The 23592-nt window shown below is 37.2% G+C and overlaps 2 protein-coding genes across 5 annotated transcripts in view; both read left to right on the top strand.

Annotated features, from left to right (window-relative positions):
• The window catches only part of aplp1 (amyloid beta (A4) precursor-like protein 1), a 33843-nt gene extending 29025 nt beyond the window's left edge, over positions 1-4818 (top strand). Inside the window, exons 12-17 of one of the 3 annotated variants that reach the window (XM_085178230.1) lie at positions 45-212; positions 309-329; positions 445-497; positions 614-676; positions 764-907; positions 1912-4818. In XM_085178230.1, coding sequence (XP_085034356.1) covers positions 45-212; positions 309-329; positions 445-497; positions 614-676; positions 764-907; positions 1912-2013 — 551 coding nt within the window. In that variant the 3' untranslated portion in view covers positions 2014-4818. Of the gene's footprint in view, positions 1-44; positions 213-308; positions 330-444; positions 504-613; positions 677-763; positions 908-1911 lie in introns of all 3 variants that reach the window. The other 2 variants (XM_085178228.1, XM_085178229.1) reach the window with 2 other exon arrangements.
• Positions 4819-10713: 5895 nt separating this feature from the next.
• zbtb32 (zinc finger and BTB domain containing 32) lies at positions 10714-22330 on the top strand. Of its 2 annotated transcripts, XM_085178065.1 has the most exons (5): positions 10715-12275; positions 14853-15904; positions 16937-17040; positions 18640-18804; positions 20922-22329. In XM_085178065.1, the coding sequence occupies exons 2-5, from the start codon at positions 14883-14885 to the stop codon at positions 21149-21151; spliced, it is 1521 nt and encodes a 506-aa protein (XP_085034191.1). In that variant the 5' UTR covers positions 10715-12275; positions 14853-14882; the 3' UTR covers positions 21152-22329. The 2 variants fall into 2 exon arrangements, with proteins under 2 accessions (XP_085034192.1, XP_085034191.1); XM_085178066.1 differs by having other exon boundaries at positions 10714-15904; positions 20922-22330.
• The last annotated feature ends 1262 nt before the right edge of the window (positions 22331-23592 follow it).

The raw sequence follows: 23592 nt of genomic DNA, 5'->3' as shown, positions 1-23592 counted from the left end.
ATGCTTTTTAAATCTGTGTTGATGACTTTGCGTCTCATTCACAGAGGAGCTGGTCAGAGCAGAGCGAGGTGACATCAGTGAGCTGATGACCACCTCCTTCTCTGAGACCCGCACGACTGAGGAGCTTCTGCCTGCTGAGAGCGAGGAGGAGAAGGATGATGACGAAGAAGAGGAGAGAGCCTTCCAGAACAGGCCCTATCCCCCTCGCATTGGTACACAGTCCCTGTTAATCATATGCACTTAAGCAAAATTTGACATCCAGGTTGCTCTCGTTAATGATGCTTTCTTCCCCCTGATTTTCTCCATAGAGCTGCAGCCTAACAAGGACGGTAAGCTAGGGTTTCCTATTGTTTTAATACTAAATTTTCCCCTTTTGTATGAATTGTAGTATGTTTTGAGTTACACTTCTCATAGCTAAACATGTTGCTGCACTTTTGTCTGCAGATGATGAATATGATTACACTACATCTGAGAGAGGGCCTACTTATGAATATGAGGTAAAGGTAAGATTGTAGCCAGTCTAAAAGGCTTTTCATATCTTTGATAGACTTATGTGTGTGTAAAGGTTCTGTTTTCTGTGACCCAAAATTTTGCTTACCCTTGCTGCTCTTAGATCAACACCTCTGCAGAGCTCAAGCAGGCGATCAGACCTAATGAGATCGCTAGAGATGAACTGGTAAGAGTATATGCATTATAATTTCCTTTAAGCCAAAAAAACTATTTCTTGCCTTGTTTAATGGCACATATTTCTGTCTTTCCACAGCAGCCTGATGCTTTGGAGACATTCAACCGTGGTGCCATGGTGGGCCTGCTGGTCGTAGCTGTGGCTATCGCCATGGTGATGGTTATAAGCCTGCTGCTCGTGCGCAGGAAGCCATACGGCACTATCAGCCATGGCATTGTTGAGGTACGACCCCAGCTAGACCATTCATTTAAGTGAAGTTCCTATGAACATGCAATTCATACTTGACCTTAAAACACTTTACTTATACATATTAAAGGTGTTTAAACTCTTTTTAAATTTTACATTCTGATATTTAACTGTGAAGATCATAGCAACTCACTGGAAGGATAGATGTCAATCCAAACATTTCAGGAAAGCATTATTCTTGCCAAAATGTAAAGTATGCTAACTTCCTGTGTGCTAAAATATGCAAGCCGTTGCTATTGTTATTCATATTAAAAGGTTCTTGTTAACATAAAATGTATATTCAGCACATTGCACAATGTAACAACACTGCATAGATTAAGCACACTGAGAATTAGAGATTCTAACTGGTGATGGGCAGCTAGCTCCAGCTACATGTACAACAAGTCTTTCTATTGAGCTCGCACTAAGATCAATAACAGTACTGTTACTTTAATATCCATATAATGATTATTATCAAGTTTTGAAATGTTTTTTAGAAGTTCAGAATCTGGGCTAGACCTCAAACAGTATCCTTCCTGTCGTACAGTGCGTCACTAAATGTCTTCCTGTCCTTCTTGCCTGTGTATTCAATGTTTCTAAAGCATGTAACCTCAGCATTGCTGATTCATTTGCAAATTTAAGCTGCAAACAATGTGAAAAGTTCCAAACTATTTTTTTGCTGACTATAACTGCAATCTAAGATGCCATCTATCATGTTATCATAGAATCATGCTGTTCAAAGCATCCCAGGTTTACCAACTTTTCTTAAAGACCGTGCTGTATCATCAGTATTATCCAAGTAGCTCTTGTGAGTTTCCAAGTATAAAAACTGTGTTGAATCCATCATAAAAACATTAAATTATATAGGCCACCTCATCCTCTCATTCTGTCATTCTGTCCCATCTAGCCCACAGTTTAGTTATATCTCAGGTCATCGTGCGATCATTGCTTCCGACTTTGTCTTTAGTGTGTTATGACTCAGGGTCTTGTGTGCCTCTCAGCAGGTTGACCCGATGCTCACGCCAGAAGAACGACAGCTCAACAAAATGCAAAACCATGGCTACGAAAACCCCACCTACAAATTCTTTGAACAGATGAACTGAAGCATCGGGGCAGCCAGCAAGTCATGCCTGACCACACGTTGTGTCCCTTGACTCTTCCCAACAGTGATGTCCCAGCTACACTCCCTATGTTGGATTTATGATATGTCGCAAATGTAAAGTAACTGAATAAGTACGGGGTTACATCCCAAACCCATTGTAAATGACCCGACAACAACCAATCATCCGATTCATCACCTATAATACTCCTTTGGCTTAGAGTCTGAGGATGTTTCTTTGCATTAGCAGTGTCACAACATTTCATAATCCTAAAACCATTCACCTCCTCCCAGTGGCATGACTTGACCTACTGCTCCTCGTGAGAAGCTGAATTTGAACGGTGCATAATGCTTTATAGTATTTATTTTCAGTAGTAGTGTCTCTGTTCAGATTGTACCACAGTTAGATGTGATGTATCTGTGTAGATGAGTGTGAGTGACAGCTGAGTTTAAACATGGCATAAATCCCGATTTAAGTAAGAGTTAGTGATAAAAACAAAAAAATATCCAGCGTATTCTCAAACTAAACTTACCTCCATGAGCTACTGTTTCATCGCACAGTGCAAAGTACGACTACATTAGGCAAGAATGGAGAGGTGTTAACTTTGAATGTGTGAGACATTAGGCTTTGATTTGAAACACAGAAATAGGCCACACTAATCGATACAGAGCTATGTGCTGGTGGTACAAAAGAAAAATGTTTTTTTTTAAAAAAACAACAAAAAAAACAACAAATATTTAATTTAGCTTATTTAGTCAGTGAATGAGTTTGTTTTATTTGTTCTGCTATCTAAAGAACTGTAAAACAGAATAATCAGAAGTCCGTTATTTTGATGAAAGCATGACAACTTGGTGTATGATGCTGCAGTATTTATTTGTGTTGTTCCTGTCATTGCTTTTGAAAAGTCGGAAATGTCACAGTTCAAAATGGACACTGTAAATAACGTAAGAAGTACATACTGCTAGATGTAGACATTTCTATGATTAATTTGCATTGATGTAATGGAATAATACATAAAAATAGTACATTGTGCTGTTATGAGAAGGAGAAACACTTTCCTAACATGGCTGATTGAAAACGGACTGTTGTAAAAACCAGCACAAGACAACGACACAGCAACTACTTTCTGAATGTATTTAAGGTAGATGTTGAGGCTCCATCTTCTTTTCGGTACTGCATCATTCCCTTAGAAAACCTTACTAGGAGTAGTTAACTTCAGCACCTCCAACAGACTACATGCCTGTTGCCCTTTCTCATCACCTTGTGTAGCAGCCTGTTCATCGTCACATCTTTGGGCAGGTTTGAATTCGAGCGGAGCGGCTTAACAGTTAGACGTATCGTACCGCACAGAGCAGTGAGTGGAAAGAGGGCACAGCTATAGTAATGTGAAGTGTCAGCGTGTGCAGTGACTCCCAAAAAACTGACCACACTCTGGCGTGATAGTCGTACTGTTTAACACCTTTGAACACTACAACATTTGAGCATTAGTAATCTAGTATAGACGCTGTACTAAAGTTCCTATCATCATCAAGAAGCTTTTTCACTAAATGATTCATGGTAGTTTGTCATATTTATGAACAACATAGTACACCATATAGGTACTACAAAAAGGGACTGCCCCCCCCCCCTTTTTTTTTCTGATTAATTAAGTGCTTAGTGTATCGATTTGATTTCATTTAGCAACATCGTGTCAGATCGTCTAGGTTAAAAAGGTCACGTTGTGGGATGTTGCTTTTGATTCATCAGTCTTTAACTATATGCGACATAGTACAGATAATCAGTACCAAAATCAGGTTATAGTTTATTTGTTTATTTCTGGGTGACATTTACTGTAAAAACAAAAAACAAAGACAGCAAGAAAGAAAAGCAGCTTTTGTTCACTGTAACGAACGTTAGATTTGTTTTTGTGTGAAGCTTGTTTTGAAATAAGCGAGAGATTTTGACTATTGGACTATCCAGTCTTCTGTTCCTTCTTGTTAGGTGCGTTCATTGCAGGTTGCGGTCGTGTTATGACAGGTAAAGAGAAGTCATAGCTCCTGTATAATTTGTACAGCTACGTTAGTGAATGAAAACATTGTACGTTCGCAGTTTAAGTCAGTTGATCTTGTAATGATACTACTGAAACCATAGATGAGAATAAGCTTGCCTGTGTTTCCCAAACCACTGAAGGTTTCCTACCAGCATTTAGCAGACTTAGAACGGTGTATACTGTAGTTACTCAAATCACATTTGTACTTATGTCCTCTGTCGAATTCTAGACTTCTTTGTTGGTCTGTCCCCCTTACTTCCCAATGAACTATAAACAATGGTATTGAAATTTTAATTGCTGCATTATTGCCTTTTACAATGCTGTGTTTTGGATGTAATGATTCTGTATTTTTTATTTGTATGTAATAATCATTTGGATCAAGGGTCATGCTTTTCACGTGTAATTTTAGAAGCTCGGACAAGAAACACTGACAAGTAAATGTGAACTACAGACAGACACATTGCCTCTGCCTAATTGACAAGGGGTGGCACTAAGCACAAGATGAGCCAAATTGATCCAATTGTGTACAGATTGCTAAATGTTAGACGCCGATCCCGTCTGTCTGGTTTCAATTATACTGCAGGATTTTAGGGGTGTTGATAGTAATGTTGGTCTTCATTTTCATTAAGAGTTTTAACCAAAGACATGATCCATAAATAATGAGACAGATCATCAAATTTGGCAAAATGTTTTCCTGTGTAACTGTACTGCAAGCAATCTGACAAACTGAAACTGGTGAAGCTAATTAACAGTCTAATAAAAATGAGTGACCCATAAAATATTGTCTCTGCTTTTTAAATGTACTTACATGCGTGTTTCTCTGTCTATACAATGTACCAGGGGTGTCAAACAGATGGCCTACAGGGTTGATGGCTCTGAAAACGGTGAAAATGTAAGAAAAAATGGTGGATTTTTCATTTTGTTTTGAACCAGGAAGCATTGTAAAGCATGACTTTAATGACAAATCACACCATGAGAGCTGTCCAAAGACATTACTTATCGCATAGCCTACCACACTGAGCTAAGATCAGTGATGATGCATTTCTTTGGTTAACTACATTAACATTTCTTTGTAATCTGGGTCTTCATCATCTTTTATCTGAAAAGATGTTACTCACACTAAAAGAGAGAGTACATATATATATATATATATATAATATATATATATATATATATACCAGCACAAGCACAGCACTTATATGCAGTGCTTGTGCTGGTCCAGCACAAAAGCACAACAGTAGTGAGTTAGACATAGACACCACTCCTCTTTACCACAATCGCATGAAAGGAAATTCACTGTCATGCTCCTCACGAAGGCAAAATGAATTGGAATTTTGATCACCTTGTAACTTGTGGCAATACAACCTATGATGTAAAAGCCACAGTCAAAGGGGGGAAATCTGGCTTACTCACACTGGAAAATTATTCTTCTTTTCTTTTTTTTCTACTACAGGCTCATTTTTCTTGGGAAAGAGAACCTAACGTAAAATCGGTTTACACTGTTTCTTTTGCTAATTAACAGTATGTTAGTTTCATTAGTGAATTGCCTGTTTTTCTTAACTTAAAGGTGCAAAAAGTCCTGCTCACTTGTGTGCCACGCATTGATGTAATATTTGGTAGTAAGACTTTCTGCATGATAAAAATCTTAACCAAGGTTAAGATAAGGTTTTCTCTCAGCTTTCAGTATGGAGTTTCAGTGACTCCTAAAGCCACACTGTCACTTCTGTGAAGCCAAATTGCAGTTCACTTTCCTTTGTCAGGAAAAGCTACGATGATACCATCATTTCTTTAACCTCTAAAAACAACACTGTTTCAACAATACACTTGAGCTCAGCTTTAGATGACTTCTGTATGGGTGTCAGAGTGGAAAACTTTTACCTTGCATTGCAGTTCTAGACATATACAGTACATTACAGTTTCTAATTACCCATTCATTCTAATGGGTATTTAGTACGTTAGTAGCTTACTGGTATTTTCCTTTGAAATGAATGTCATGCAATGAGTAATGCTATACTGTAAATGCGCTGTGTGTTTTTTTCTTTTTTTTTATGCCTGCTTTTTAAAAAAATAATAATTTTAAAGTTGCCTTGACACAGTTCTCAAGTAGCTATTCACCTGAGAGTCACCAGCGTGGGCAGGTCTCACATTTCCTTCACCCACAAATTACAAAGAAGTGTCAAGCCCCAGCCCCTGTCTTTACACAGGTTCACTTCTTCCAAACCACAACACTGACGGGTAGTCCTGCTTACCCAGATTACTGTGAAAACTCTGTGTGGCTGTACAGTGACAGTTTGCCATTGATGCTTCCAACACACATAACTCATCTTGGTAGTGGTTCCTCTGAAGTCAACTGCTCACATACCGCTACTGTGGTAATGTACGACAACTCATATTAAACCAGACTTTAATCAAGTTGCATTCTGAGTGTGCTTTTTGTTTAGTTCAGTAACGCTTTGATTCATTCAACAAAACAACAACATGAAACTCCTTAAAATGCAGAGATTAAAAGCCTCCGTAGGTGGATCAAAGATGTTACTGCATGAAATGCGCATTTGACCAAATAAAAGACAATGTCATTTTTATCATATGACACGTGGGCGGTGGACGCACTAATGTGGAATGTGCAGATGAGCGCAAGTACCCCACACGGTTAGACACCTCGGTGAGTCAGCACTGATGATGGGTAAAGTGTCTGATGGTGATTGTCAACTGACGGCGGGTGGGACAGCAGGTGTTGAGGAGTGGGGTGTTAGGGGGGCCTGAGAGTCTTGAGATTACTGGTAGGTGAAGCCCTTTGCATCAGTTCTGGCTTTTTCATCCTATATAGTGCAAGGTGACATTTAAGCATTGGTATATTGCTAATTTCACTGAGAGGAATCGATGAGATCAGACTGTCCAGTGGTTTGAGCAACATTTGACAATAACTGCACAAACAAGGGTATGAAGAATAGCCCCCAAATGTCACCGCCTTTCTTGTAAGCATGCACACAGCACGATACCTATACGTGATAAAGTTATCATGAATGGTCAGATATCGTATATTACATCGCGGAATTGTAACGTATGGCAGTAATGCACTAATAACTGAGAAAACCTGTTAAATAAAAAAAAAGGTAAGCTGAAAAAAAAACAAACCCACACAAAATGACAGTTTCTAGTTTTTTCCCTTCTTAATGCAACAACCTGTCAAACCTGTGATCACAGCCATTACAGGAAACCACCTTGTGGTTCACACTTTATGCATGTCCCTTTATCATATAGGTGAGAAGCATTTATGACGAATACTACTTAATCTTAAGTGCTTTATATTTGGAATGAAGTTCTATGTAAATGATGAACTCTTGAAAATTATTGGGGAAAGCAGTTTGCACACTGTATTCACCACATAGGAAATTCACATATCCAAAACATGCTGCCAAAGTCAAAATGGATGAACCCCTCCCACCCCCCCCCCCCCCCCCCCCCCCCCCCCCCCAAGTTAATTTAAAATTCTCTAAGGTAATGCATGATCGTGCATGTGGAGAAACAAAATCACTTTTTATGTGTCGCCTTTTTAATTCTACCACTCTGAACAGAGTCAAGGGTTTTTTTTTTAATATGCTATTCATTTCTTTTTTGTCTTAATATGCAAACAGAAACCTGCAGAGAAAAAATTCTTGAGCAAGATCTTATCTCGCTTAAAAACAAACTACTCACCACAAACCAAAATATAGCATACGATGCAACACATTAGGTGGTGTTTATTGTAATATATAAGAAGAAGTAATCATGTCAATTTATATCCCTCATGACAACTGGACATTGCAAGAACAATAAGGGCAGGAACAGTGTTCTTTATAGTAACTTAAAAGCCATGCACAACAAGGGTAAATGTACGATTTGCAATGTATTAATACAACAGAAATAGCAAATGATAGCAATCGCACTATGATTCCTCTACGAGACTTGAGTTAAAAAATCAATATCAAAACAGCTTGATGTATACAGCTCATATGAGACAATTAGGATTCTTTGGCAGGTTTTAAAAACTACAGTGCAAATGGGAAAAAATCTGATCCATGTGTTTTCTAAATAAATGTAATTGACAAGGTCAGTAATCCAGTCAGCATTTAATCAAAGATTGGTTCTGAAGGTGTTGATGTAAATACGAAAATGCATGTAGTTAAATAAGCTGAGAGTCAAATAAAAGTAATGGCATTTTTACTGTGTAATATAACGTGCTAGATTTACTTTAAACAGTAGGTCGAACAAAGTGTTGTTGTTTTTTTCTGCATTTCCAAGAGCAACTTCCTGAATGTAAAGAAAATGCAGAAAAAAAAGTTTCCTGCTGAGGTTTTTACCTCAAGTGGTGCTATGGAGCTGTTTTTCAACAAATGGGCACTTCCCTTGCCTGTCTTGGGTGTGTGTATTAGTACATAAAGGCCAGTGAGGCCTTACAAGTTCCCACCGATGCCTTTTCTAATATTTCACTGAAAAACAGGTGGTAAAAACATACTGACATATGCAGAAATGTGCTAAATCTGTTTTCTAGTAAACAGAGCATTAACAATTTGATTTGAAAAAGAAAGTTAGAGTGCCTAAGTTCTATAGTTTTACATGCAAGGACATAATTAAAAAACAAGAACTCATGAAATAAAGCACTGTGCCATCATTTATTTAAAAAAAAAATCAGAATCAGTGAATCAAAAACTGAGAACACTTTGTGATTCACTAGCATGCAGAACCATCTTTAGATAGTATAACCTGAAGTAACTGTTTTTTCTATGATTTTATCTCTTGCATCATAGTGGAGAAATTCTGACCACTCTTTTTTACAACTTTGCTTCAATTTATTGTGGTTTGGGGGAAATTGTTTGTGCACAACTACCTTAAGGTCCCACCGCAGCATTTCAGTTGGGTTGAGGCCGGGTTTTTAACTGGGCTATTGCAACACCTTGATTCTTTTCTTTTTCTGGCATCCTGTTTTAGTTTTGCTGCTGTGCTTGGGATCTTTGTCCTGTTGCATGACCCCATTTCAGCCAAGTTTTAGCTTATGGACATACAACCTCATTTGTCTCTAGAATATATTGGTATACAGAGGAGCACAGATGGCGGTTTGCAGAGCTTAGGCTATGCTGCCATGTTCTTTTAGAGAGAAGATTTTTTACCAGTTCCTGTTAATAACTTTAAAATTCAACATGCTAATTGAGGCAAGTAGAGTCTCAGATGTAGCTCTTGGGTTTTTGCAGTTTTTCTGAGAAATAGACGCTCTGATTTTTGAGTGAATTTGCCGGGCGTCCACATATCATGTCTTGAATGTTTTCCACTTATGAATAATCATTCTTACTGTAGAATAATGGACTTAAGCATTGTTTGGAAACTGTCTCATAAATCTTCCCAGACTGACAGACAACAACAGTTGCTTGTGTTAGAACATACCTGATCTTTCCTGATCTTTGGCATTGTGTTAATGTGCATCTGAATGCTCCATAACTGCTAAAAGTCTTGTTTTTGTAGAGATGCTCTAACTCACTGATGATCAGCTAACTGGCTGCATTTGATTAGCACCAACTGGTTGCTACTTTCCCTCTTAATTTCTATGGATGTAGCACGAGTTTAGTATGAACTTTCCACATAGTTTCTGTATTTTGGCTTCTGTATTAACTGTGCTGTTGTAAAAATGAGCTTCTATTTAAATTATTTTAGAATCTGGTAAGGAACAGATGATTTTATATTGCATTCTGAAATGTAAAACTGTAGCAATGAAAGTTGTACTACTTTCTTTTTTCATGACTGTATAATGCTTTAAAAATGTCTTTGCAAATGTTCTTGCACTTTGTAAACATCAAGTATATACACTACATTTTAGTAAGCATTACTCAATTAAGAACTGAAATACTTACATGAAACTGTTTAAAACTTTAGTCACCACAAATGGCTTGTTACTGGAACCGAGTCTATGTAATGCTAGCTAGCAAGTTAGCTAAAGAGAATTATTATTCTGTGTGCAATGGAGTGTTAGATATGTTATTAACATTACATTTCACTGTGCTTGTAGTTTCAGTAAAAGTGAACATGGCAGTCATCAGTAAAAGCAAAGAAATAATTTCACTAGACAAAGCTAAAATTAATATCATTCATGCAAAAAGGTGTTTTCAGGCTTTTGACCACACACAATAGTATTTTACCATGTTCTCTTTTAACAGTTTTTGCATGTTGACTCAAACTAAAAGCTACTTTATAGAGCTTCTACAATAAATAAGTTTAGACAACACTGGCTTACAAGTAATACTATTGACAGCCTCAGAAATATTGATACTTGCTTTCCAGTTGTAGTTTATGTGCTACCGTGCTGCTGAAATGAACACTACATAAAGTCCTAGCTCTGTCTTGTACATATGTTTTGTTTCAATTTGTAACCATGATTGTTTGGTTTTTACACTTGCAGCATGTTCAATTGTGCTAAATAGTCTACTGTCTTTCTTCTGTGCCAAACATGACAGCATAACTCATGTTGTTTTGTCACCTTGTCACTGTCACTGTGTGTGTACCTGGTGTGTGTGTGTGTGTGTGTGTGTGTGTCCACACCTGCGTGTACACAAAGAAAGGTTCCATTATAGCCGGAACTATCTTGAAGGTGGTAAAACCACTTTGTGAAGTAAATAACACTGGTCATCATATTACACTGGCATACTATATTGGTAAACCAAGGATCATTAAATTTATGTGGATATAATGGTAATACCAACCACCTAAGTAAATATTGCGGCAGACCAAGGTAACCCCCTCATGACAACTGCACTCCTGAAAAGCATCTGCCTGTCTAAACATCACACCTTCCTTCAGTTGAACAGTTTAAGGAAGTTACAAAAAGAGCCAAAGATCTTGAATCAGCCTTGAATCTCCCCAGATTTTGACCAAATGAGCATCCAGAATGCACATCATACCTGAGTGGGTCACAGCTCTTTGATTTCACTCTAATACAAATATTCGAGAATAAGCTTTAATGTCATTTTTGATCGTTCTGCCCTCCTAACAGCTCGGCAGTTACTGTTTTCACTTTGTGAGCCTTGCCTCTGTGTGCGCGTATCTTTGTTTGTGTAATAATGGCAAAATGTGGTCCGCCCACATTCACAGACAGACACACACCCACTTTCTCAATAATCTGTCGGGCATTTGTAACTGCAATTAAATTTGTAAATGCAAATATTTCTAATGACGAGTGTGGTTCACTCAGTGGTCTCTAATCATTTTTAGGTGGAAAATGCTGTTGACAAACTGCCGATTTTCTTTACACTTGTATGAAGAGCCCAAATTATACTGTATAACAAGAATTCTTTAAAAATATGGCACATCTGCATGTTTTTCCTATCACATGATGTCTCCCCCTGAGTTGAACAAAAAAATGTAAAGAAACAACCTTTAAGTTTTAAAAATGTAGCAGAAAAAATAACTAGCTTAAAAATTAAAGCTAATTTAGGAATATGGCAAAACAAACCGTTAAATGCAAGCAAAGGCACAGAGTATACTCCACCATCACGGGCTGACAAACTGACCAGCTCGCTACGGTTGGCCTATTTTTACAGGTTGTCACGCCAACATCTGACATATCGAAAGGCCAAAGCAGATATTTCTATTTTCAGAGCGCAGCTTTTAGTAAAGCTCGGCCCTACATATCAGTACCACTGGGCTTTGGTCTGTATGTTTCCTGTCACAGATGACTGTCTTTGAAGTGGTTTTTGTCTCAGCAGAGAACAGTCTATTAATGTAGTGACCAGCAAATGAAGTAGGAGGAGAGGAAATCATGTACAACATGTACAGGTGTGCAACATTACCATTCAACCACTGTCCTCATTTTTCTCTCTCGTTTTCAAAAATGTTTTCATTGTTAATTTGGTTTGGTTTGTGTTTTGTATTCGACAACAATAGCTGTATGACACTTATACAAGAAGTAGAAATTATTCCTTATCAAAACTTCCTCCGTGGTTTGAGCAAAGCAAAATTTAACAAAGTACTGGTTTAGTTAACAGAAAGTCCCCATCTTTAATCACAAAAGTCAAGCCTTTTAGCACTGTAATCAGAGCACCAATCAGAGAGAGTTAACATGAAGAGGAGGGACTGAAGAGACAAAAGAGGAAACCACCCTGCCCCACAGTATAACCTGTGCCCTGACAGACATGTCACTTTAGAAGTCGCTTCACAATCATGATGCGAGGTAGCTCATCGTTCGCCTTGGAGAATATTCACTAAACATCTGGTAAGTGCCTCATTCATGCAGCTTGTTGCTTCTTAGGTTTCCAACACTTGAAACCACAAGAAGATGCACCTCAACATTTCTCCTCTTTGCTCTTTTTAACTGTCTAATCTTTGATCTACTGTAAACACAACTTAGCACTGTGCTACTGATATGTTGCCCGTTGAGGGTTTTATAAATTGGGTTTCAACTCTAGTGCTTTACGTGTGAGCTCTGGAAGGGTTTACTTTAACTGCTTCTCTTGTCAAATGTGTAAGGCTTTACATTGACATTGATTATACTTTTACTAAAAGGAGATCAAACACCTGCTAACTATGGCACAACTCAGGTCTACATTGATCCGAGCAGCTGCAGTGGGAACAATATATTATACCAGGCAGTTTATGACAAATAAACAGTTAGATTAAGACAAATAGATTTAAACCAGGTAAGCGTGAACTTTGGGCACAGCATAAAATAACATTTATAGGCCAGCAGCTTCCAGGAGAGCACCTCTATATGCACTACAGTGAACAATCATAAATTATACAGTACTATTGGAATTATATAAATGTCACCAGAAAGTCAGCACAGTATTTGAAAACACATTCTAATCACAGTTAAAATGAAAGTGTATGAATTGGCACATAATGCACTCTGAAAGACATCAATAATCCTGAAAGGCCTTTGCAAGTAAGACAAGAGCATCAATATACAGATCAAAGATTTGTTTATGACACATTTCTTTTCACATCTCACCAAAATCTCCTTGGATTTAAAATAATGTTGTTAATTTAAAAAAAAAATTAATTATTATAAATACATTATGTAATGTTAGTGTGTATCCACATGCTTAATTATATTGTCGTCACGACTGTGACAACTAATACGATAATGTTTTAATAATAACATTGGTATTTTATTATCATTATTGGCGCTGTTTTAACGTAAATGCAGGTCACTTAAAATGACTATGTGGAAAATGATGAAAATTGTACTCCAGAAATTTTAATTGTTCTGAAAAGAAAGTTATGTAGCTTTGCAAAATCAAAGCACTATATGCGCGTATACTTAATATATCTTTATATTTGAAGCCGTAAATGCCATACTGGGAAATACGGGTCAACGCGCTTTATATTCATCTATGCGGACGATACGCGTCACTAAACTGACATAAGCTTGATTTGCACACTGAATTCCCTACGTGCTTTCGACACTGTTTATTTAGAATTAAACATTTAATAATTGTCTTGACTTTTAAAAAAAAAACCAACACCAATAAATGCATGCTCAAATGAAACCTCAAGCTTGTCTTCAAGCCCAAGTACACAGAAGCACTAAGTAACTTTGTACTTTCGATAATGGCCTTGCGCCACTGTCACTTTCACTCTCACTGCTCCATGCTGTACCACTTACTCCTACATATGAGACACAGCCAAATAATTGACAAACATAAAAGCTAAAAATAATTTGAAATTAATTAAAGCACGCTAAAACACTTTTAAAAGGCTTTAAGGGATTAAATCACTTATGTAAAATATTTTCGTGAATTTATACGCAAGACATAAGATTTTGATTGGTGCATCATTTATGCACTTTTTTTTTTTTTAATTCCAGTAATGAGACAACTAAATGTCATTTTGTTTCACATTTACTTTTCATTTACAGTCACCATCGAGGTACGGGTATGGGTTTGCAATTGTGCAAAAAAAGACAACAAAAAAACCTTCTGAAATAGCTCACAGTACTTGTGACCTCTGCTTCAGAAACCGACCGCACACTGTATAATCATAAAGGTTCATTATAGACTTCAGACGGTGTGAAGATGACAAACTCTCAGGCATCCGGTAGTTTTAGCATACAGCCACAGCCTCTTCATCCATGTATTCTCAATATTAATGTTAAATTCCAAAAAAATACTTACATATTTACATATTCCACCCCTGCAATATCTTGCATCTGATGTTTATTGTACTCAAATATGGTCTTATTGTTGTTGATGTTCAAACTTTTTACTCATGTTTACGCGTGTACAGTCATTAGTCATGGTTTCATATACTGTTAGGGCTTTGTGGCTTTAGAGTGTGTATGTGAACTCTGAATATCAAAGCTTTCACATAAGAGTACATTTCCACACAGCAGCCAGGCATTCAAACATGATAACAGACACAGTAGTGATTGAGGAAAGTTTTCTTGCAAATATGACTCTACAAAAAGATACAGGATTTTTTTAAAGAATACTTTTAAAAAACAGTTTTGAAAAGTCCCTGAAAATGAAATTGAGTTACACCGGTTCTTTGTAATTACACAAATAATAAATATCTTTGTAATAATCATGTTGGGTACATTCTGCCCCCTCAGCTTTCACTATAGGTAATGCTCTTTGGAAAGGGTGGAAAAAACAGTGCAAACCACAGAGAAGTATATCTGTTAATCACAAGCCAATCTGTGCTGCTGTTTTTCAACCTGATTTTCCAACATACAATTTAGCATTTCTGGAAATGTCACATAGCAATGTGGCAAATAGATGGAACAAACTTTCAGATAGAGTGGGCATAATCTGATGGGATATCTCTTTTGGTTTTGGTTTTCTCTTCTCAGACTTTTGATTATACATCTACACCTTCAGACATGATCAGAATCAACAACACCCAATACTTCCACTTCCTGGAGCAGGCAGATGCCTTACGCCGCTCAGGGTCACTCTGTGATGCTATAATTTCGGTAAAGAGTCAAACTTTCAGGGCTCATCGTCTAGTATTAGCCTGTGCTAGCAGAACTTTAGCACAGCAGCTAGCCCACGGAGACATAGACAGCCCTGTATGCTGCACTCTAGAGTATTTTTCACCTCACACCTTCCAGCAAGTTCTGGATTTCACCTACACGCAAGCTCTTGAGGTCTCTGTGGATGATCTGCAACTACTGTTGAAAGCTGCACAACTGCTGGAGATGCAGCCACTGGAGGATCAGTGCAGGAAGCAGCTGGACACTCTTGACTGCAGAGCAGAAAAGCAGGAAAAAAGAGACAAAACCACTGATGTCAAAGTAGAAAAGGAGACTCCAGAGGGACAAGATCAACATCCAAACGCAAGTCCATTTCATGAGGATAAACTGCTTAAGAAGTCCTTCCCTGGGAATGAGGCAAGCACTGCCTTGGAAAACCTTTCACCCTCTACTCCTACTAAGATTCACAGCAGTCCATCACCCCCAAGAAAGAAAGCCAAACTGTCCCCTATTTCAGAACCAATTCACAGCAGAAACAGTGCTGTTGCCAAGCCTGCTAGTAGCAATTCCTCTTTCTCTTATCCATGGACTTTCTCTACAAACATGTGGGACTCTGTGAGCACCTTGCGGCGAATAGCAGAAAACTATCCAAGCTTACTTGCAGCTCACCCTCTTCAGTCACCCAACCAGTCCTCTATACCCTACCCATACTCTCTCTCCAGTCCCCAAATGTTCCCCCTACTAAGTTCTCATTTTCAAACCCCAGGTCAGAACCCCATAATGGGCTACTCAGGCTTCCACCCCCGCTATGCACAAAACATTTACACTGGTCCAACTCGAATGGGAAACATAATCAAACAGAGCCTTTTAAAAAGAAAAAGATCTAGCCAGAAAGCATTTCCTGGGACTGTTCAACCTGGTGAACCAAGGTAAGACACAGTTCGGACATGATTTTGGAAACTTGTTGTTTTTTTTTTCTAGTCATTATCTCCAAATTTTCCTCTAATAGAATAATTTAGAATCCCCCGATTTGCTCAATTTTTCCTTTATGACAGCTACCACACCTGACTCACTGCTTTTTGGGTAGATATGTGTTAACAAGCCTCCTGCATTTTCCAGCTACATCAGTTTCACCTTTTAACCCTTCCTTGCCAGTCCAGGTCTGTGAAATTCTTTTTTGAGAAGTTATCATATTATTATATATATATCATTATATATATATATATATATATATATATATATATATATATATATATATATATATATATATATATATATATATATATACATAAATATGTACTATATTATACTACATATATCTATATATATATATATATATATATATATATATCTATATATATATATATATATATATATATATATATATATATATATATATATATATATATATATATGTCTTACTATATATCTATATATATATAGTAAGTTTCGTTTATCATCAAAGTAATAACCCACTTCACCTTGTTTTTATGTGATAATTTAGCGTATACACATTGTGCAGTGTTCCTCACAGCAAAACCAAATAGAACATAATGGGGAACCCCCTAAATTTCTCCCCTCCTTTGCAAAATTCGAGAGTTTCCACACACTGAAATCTTCCTTTACTGTTTAGTCTGGTCTACCTCTTTTCAGTCTTTTCTTTAACATTGAGCATGTACTAAACATATAAGTATATTGTGGTTGAAATTTGAGAGGAAGGAAGTTTTAAGTGTCTAAGGGACGTAATTTGTGATAACACGTAAAGCAGTAAAACGTATGCAGACTGACTTTTTTCCATGTGCCATTTTGAAGGTGTGCCTTAGAAGTCGGCACACAGAAACCTTTTTTTTATATACATATGCGGTTTGTGACTTTGGGAGACAAATGAAGGTTTACATTTTAAATTAAAGGTATAATTAGTACACTTGTTTTTTTGCAACTGTTAATTTGTGTGTCCTCAGTTACCCCGAAGTGTCCAAAGCCAGCAAAGACAGAGGTCAAGACTGCCAACATTGCAGTCTACGCAATGATCCGGTGCTGCGGGAGTCAGTCTCCACACAGTTAGGTAATGATATGAGAAACACAAAACACACACTTTCAATAATCAAAACACGCTGAAGCTACATTATTATTGTAAAAGTGATCATCCCTGTGTAGAAATGATCATTTTAACAAGATAAAAGTAAAAAGTTCTTTTCATGACCCCTAACCTCTGCAGACTCCAGCTGTGTAGCAACGCAATGGAAAGTGATAAAAAGAGTTGTGGTTTTTGAAAGCAGGGTGCAGCAGGAGCAGTAGTGTGGTTACTAGATACAGCTAGATACATGCAGTACAGTATGTACTGCATCGCAACAGTGGTTTGTCCCATGCCAAAAAAGTCAAACATATTGATTTATTATGTCGTTCTAATATTAATTTCATCCACGCAAAAATGAGTTACACCATCTGTGCGTGTGCATGTTTGTGTGGGTGAGTGTGTGCACACGAAAGTGTACAATCAGCCTGATAAATATTTTATCAGATGTTGAATATCTTTGCTCAATGGAACATTATGATCATGCTTAAACAGATTAGGCAATGGTAAAACTGTGTCTTATCAGCAGCTGCATCTTAAATAAAATTCAGAGTTTTCTTGCTGCTGCATAGAGTAAGGATAACAGTAAAACGATCTTTATTAGTATTATTATTTTGTAAAAATCAACCGAGAAACACACATATTATTTCTAGATCTTTACAAAACAGAGAGAGACGTGTTCAAACCTTATATGAGGTTAGGTATTTAGCAAGAAGTGATATATTGGACAGGAAATGCACTAATGACAACAGGTCTCAGTAGCTTGTGTTTAGAGTGGTAAGTGTTCGATTGTTGTGGTTTATTCTTTCAATTTCCCCTACTACAGTACACCCCCTTCTCCTTTCAGCATCCTGTCTAAAACTATGAGGCCCATGTTTTTACTTGATAGACCCTAAAAAATATAAGGTAGTATAAAGCTTCAGTGGTGCTACCTTAACCTCAAAAATCACACCTTTATAATTTTTAGACGTGATATGCGTGCATAGTGACAGGAAGGTAAGCTTGTACCAACTGAATTTATTGTCTCGCAACAGGATGCTTAACAAAAATAGACGTGCCTTAGAAATGCAAGTGAAATGCTGTATGTCTAATGCTGTGTGACTAAAATCGGTTTTTAAAGGTCTGGCAAAAACTGTGGTTATTTATTTTGAAACAGCTGGTTGAGTTAGCAAGTCAGAGCAAGAGACTCTGCGAGCATGACTACTAATATCAGCTAAGGCGGGATTATCACTAACAGTTATCTGACAGTTATTTATCAAGAAATCGATTAACACACAATTTTGCAGAGCCAGCTGTGAATTCGTTAGATCTTCTCTTTTTTGCAAGATACAAAAATGCCAGCATTAATCAAATTATTTTCAAAATTATTTTCAGATACATTTCCTGGTGATCTACTACCTGATTGTTCAGCGTCGCAGCTCAACTATAGATTCAGCCACATTTATGCAATATCTTATTGTTGTGTAGTTCCATTCCAGCAAGCAATGCAAGCAGCTTCTGTCTGACAACATACAACTTACAACAGAAAAGGTCACCACAATATTTGCACCAAGATCTGTTTTTTATATTAAAATCTGATTGTTTTCAAAGGCAAAACCTGCACAGGATGTCGGTTCTGCGGACGAGGAGACGTTACACCGCATGAATCAGAGACCAGAGGAGACCACAGAGGAGAAAAACCCTATCAGTGCCAACATTGCCCTAAGAAGTTTAGTCTGAAACATCAGCTGGACACACACCACCGAGTACACACTGGTAAGCGCATCTCTTCAACATCAGCGTATCAGATTATTTACTTTTTTTTCATACCGGAGCAAAGATAGCTGTGAGAATTTTCGACTTATAGTGCAGCAAAGAATCCTCTGGCTTGACACTGATGGAAAATGATTACCCACAGCAATGACTAATAATTTAGAAAAAAAAAAAGAAATTAAATAAAATCTATAAACATAGGTCAAAAGTGTTAACCTAGTTACAAAATGACGTCCGATAAATCTGCCCAGTATGTATTTACCAACTCTGACTTTGAAAAGCATGTTTAAAAATAACAACAGCAATAAAGGTCTGACGTTGTTTAAGTCAGTGGGACTTGGAAAATCATATCAGAGACATGGCATGGCAGGCTACAGCCAAATTAAAGAATTTATGAATAACTGTCACAGTTATACCATTTTTTAAGTATCCTCATTATAATAACTAAGATGTTTTTGTGTTTTTCAGAGAGAAGTGTTTTTAAATGTACAACCGGGCCCATGTGCATTACTGCAGAACATCTTCGGAAGTAGAGAGTTTTCCACTCATTCTAATACTATGAAGCTAACCTTGCAGAATATGAAACTTGCAGACTTGAAACTTGCACGCAACAGAGAATCTAGTCAACAAAGGGCATCATGTCTGTATTTAACTGCAAAGCAATACTATACATTGAGAAAATACTAAATAGTAAAGCAAATACATTTCCAAAACACTCCTTAAAGCTTTATTATTAAGATTACTTTGGAGACACTGACATTAGAAATATTCACCATGATGAATGTCTAGCATTTGCTCTGCATATTGGATTTTTGGGAGTGTATGATTCAGAAGCTTAAAGCAAAAGAAGAGAATTTAAAAATGAATTGCACTGATGGAAAGGACATGAGCTAATTTGTTTAAGTTGAGGTCTGTTTAGCTACAGAAATGGTAATGAACATTAGTCGGTCTTTCAGATAGGCCAGTGTGTTCTAGGATAGATCTGCTTCATAATAACATCTTTTAAGAGCAATTTTGATGTCTCACATATCAACGAGTATCTGAAAGAGTGAAAGAAGACACTAAAAAGAAATTCCCAGGTATATTACTTCATAAATAAGTCACTTCTTTTTCAGGCGTTCACACACTTAGATGTTTAAAAGCTCTTTGGAAAGGATTTTGTTTTAGAGTTTTAACACTACCTGTTAAACCAGTAGACTTTTTTTTATAAGCACAGATTTTGTCAGCACATTTTATTAATATGAAAATGTAAGGTTTTTTCTCAGAATTACTAAGCTGATATTTATCTATTTCATTTTGTGTTGCTTTGACCTACAATCAAATAGAAAAACCGACTTAGTGGAAAACAGATGCAAGTGGTGCAAAGCTGGATGATTTGCATAAAAGTGCCCCAGTTTACTCTACTCATGTTTACTCATTTAAGAAGTGTATCTGTTGAGAGCGAAAGAAAAATTGACCCAATAAACAGTTTTAGGATTTAACTAAATATTAAACATTGCATGTACACCAGAATTTATGCCAATCAGTAAATTTATATCTGCAACCAGATTAGAACCAATTCAGTATTCAAATTGGGAGATGTGTTCTCACGATCTATAGTACAGTCTCTTGGTCATGGCATTTAATAGTAATCAGGGGGGAAAAACTGTTTTTACAGAAAATGATAATTGCACAGTAAAATTGACCTTTGACCTTACAGATATGAAATGTAATTTTACCCTAAAAGACATTTGTACAAAATCTTTTATTTATCTGATGAATTCTTGAAGTAGGGCTAAAAAAGGTACTTTGAGAGTTCACTGTGTGAAACTGACTTTGACAATCAAATTCATCAGTGCGTTCTTGATAACAAGTGAATATTTGTGCAAATTATGAAGAAGGAAAAAAAATCCCTTGAGGCTTTCAAGGTCGTATGTAGCCTACATAAATACAGACAACCCAAAAAAACATAACCCCACATACTACATCTACTGGCACAGAGGCCCGTGCTAAATAGATTGTAAAACGCTGAAAATAAATATGTTTTAAACACCCTTTCTCAAGTGAGCACTCCTCTCTTCCACCTCCTTTCTCTTCCTTCCTGTGCCCCCTACCCTGCTCTTTCTTCTCTCTGCTTCAAGGCGAGAAACCATTCGAGTGTCGCCTCTGTGGTCAACGTTCACGGGACTACTCGGCCATGATCAAGCACCTGCGGACTCACGGCGGGGCCGCGCCGTACCAGTGCACAGTGTGCCTGGAGTTCTGCAGCAGCCTGGTCGCCATGCAAAGACACATCAAGAGCCACGCAGTGCAAGACTTCCCCCCTGACTGGAGCATCAACAGCACCTACCTGTACATCTCCCACATCTGAGCCATGCCTCACAATCCAACTGCCTCCATCGACGCAAAGTTCTCAAGAGTGTAGCTGTAATGTGCACCTCTCAGCTATAATCATTACATAGCCTACACACAGCTAAGCATCAATTATATTTCTGAAGGTAAAATTTTTAAAAAGTATGTATGGTAATGTTTGAGAAATCTGGAGGGCCATTAAACACTTACCCCTAAGTGAAATGCAAGATCTCAAACTGGAGTGTAGCAATAACTTGTATACAAACTGCAACTGTTCTGTATTCGCCGTCAAAACTACAGATCAGATCAATACAGCACTAATTTCCAGTGACATGTCAGAAAAAGATATTGAAAGTGTTTACCATGCATTAAAGCCACATCAACAGCTTATCCTCATCGAATGACGCAGGCATCTTCTCTCCGACTTTCATTATCACTTGACTGTTGTATAATCTTTGTGTCTGACTTAGGTTTACAGCACCCTCTTGAGGAGAACCACAGTAACATTATGACAAATTTCAACTGAAATATGCAACATAGTGTCCACATCTATCTTATTCTGGACAGAAAGAAAGGCGATTTCTCCAGAAACAGTCAAGATGAGTTTGTAGCAGTACTGGTGAGAGAACTGGCAGCAAAAATGTTAATATAAAAAAAAAAACAGTTTAAAGGAGGCTAAAATTTAGCAAAGATGACACCTGTCCTCTCATTAATAGTGACTAGTTAGCTTATATTATCAGTATTATCACAGAGCTTTTGCATCTATACCAAGCTTGATAGTGAGAATAGTTGAGCGCTTTCTTTTCTTTATTGGACGTGCTGTAGTAAAAGTCACTCAGAGGTAGGCCTGCCAACTTAAATACCTCCATAAAAGCTCCATACAAGTTTCAGGATTGAAATTATTACATACATATTATGTATGTTTGCACACTGCTTCCTGGAATTAGCTTTCAGTGAAGCTCTTGGGTCTCTTGGGTCAAAATGTATTTGTTGATTTGTACAGCATTATCCTAAATGTGTATTAGCTGTGAAATAAATAAATAAACATTATTCATCTTTCACTCAAATTTTTTTTCATACATAGATACAGATGTTGATGTAAATACACGTAGATATAAACATAAAATGCAAAGTGCAAAATCTTTACATTAATTACACATAGCAAGTACCCTTATTTTTCACCTTATTTTTTAAAAATACATAAATACATACGTTGACGTAAATACACATAGATATGAAGAAAAAAGGCAAAGTGCATTATATATATATATGTGTGTGTGTATATACACACACACACATATATACACATCCATATATATATATATATATATGTATATATATATATATATATATACATATATATATATATGTGTATATATATATATATATATATATATATATATATATATATATATATATATATATAAATAATATGATAATATATCATATTATTTTATGATATAATGTGATTATATTATAGTATAATTTAGATATAATATATCTCAATGTTCAGTTAGCCATTAGAACCTCACACAGGATGCGTCCAATTGTGATCAATGTGATGTTTGGTATTGGTTAAAGTCAATGTAATGGCCTTATAAGTCACATATTGTGTGGCGGTGTGTTCGTGTCCACTTATATTTAGTACATGTACGGTGCATCTCACAAAGGCTGTAATTCATCCAAAACAGCGGTGCAGCAACTCGCAGCAAAAAAAAAAAAAAATGATTACGTTTGTTAAAAGCCGCTTAGTTCCGTCCTTGCACGGGTTCACAGAGGGCGTAATAGAAAACGTCTGCACGTACAAAAGTGGTCGGATTCTCGGCGCCGCTCCTGTGTCTGACTTCCTTCACTGCTCGGTGCAGCTTCACGCTGCTTCCGTTAAAAAAAAAGAGAGGGGGGACTATTTTAAGCGATACGGGGCGGAGATACACTAGTACTCTTCTGAAACGCGTTGCGGCGCGTCTGTTTTTTTTTTTTTGTGAGTGGGCGCTATCAGCTCCGACTGCTGCGTAGGAGCCGGAAAGTGACGCAGTCGCAAGTGGGTATTCCCGGGCAATTGGAGGGCGGTGGGGAGGAGGGGGGGTTACGACAACCAAGCAGTGTTGCCAACTTAGCGACTTTGTCGCTATATTTAGCGAGTTTTCAGACCCCCTTAGCGACTTTTTTTAGACTTTTTTTAGAAAAAGTCGCTAAAAAAAAGACGTGAAAGCGCATATCGCTTTTACTCTCAACAAGCAGCGGGTGCTGTAACGCAGTCAGTTCTTCTTTTACTCTTATGCTGTTTTGTGGATCAGGTTTAAAACTACTTATAAACACACACACACACAAAGTAACTCCACCAGAGTGCCTATTTCGGGTCACTTTTGCCGGTCCAAGCCCGGGTAAAGGAGCAGGGTTGGAATTGTGACATTACAAAAAACAATAATTGCTAAAAGAAATTTAATTTGTAGTTCTAAA

Source organism: Neolamprologus multifasciatus, chromosome 11 (genome assembly GCF_963576455.1).
Source record: "Neolamprologus multifasciatus chromosome 11, fNeoMul1.2, whole genome shotgun sequence".
In the NCBI taxonomy this organism is placed as follows: domain Eukaryota; kingdom Metazoa; phylum Chordata; class Actinopteri; order Cichliformes; family Cichlidae; genus Neolamprologus; species Neolamprologus multifasciatus.
This window is presented reverse-complemented; position numbering and strand designations above follow the sequence as displayed.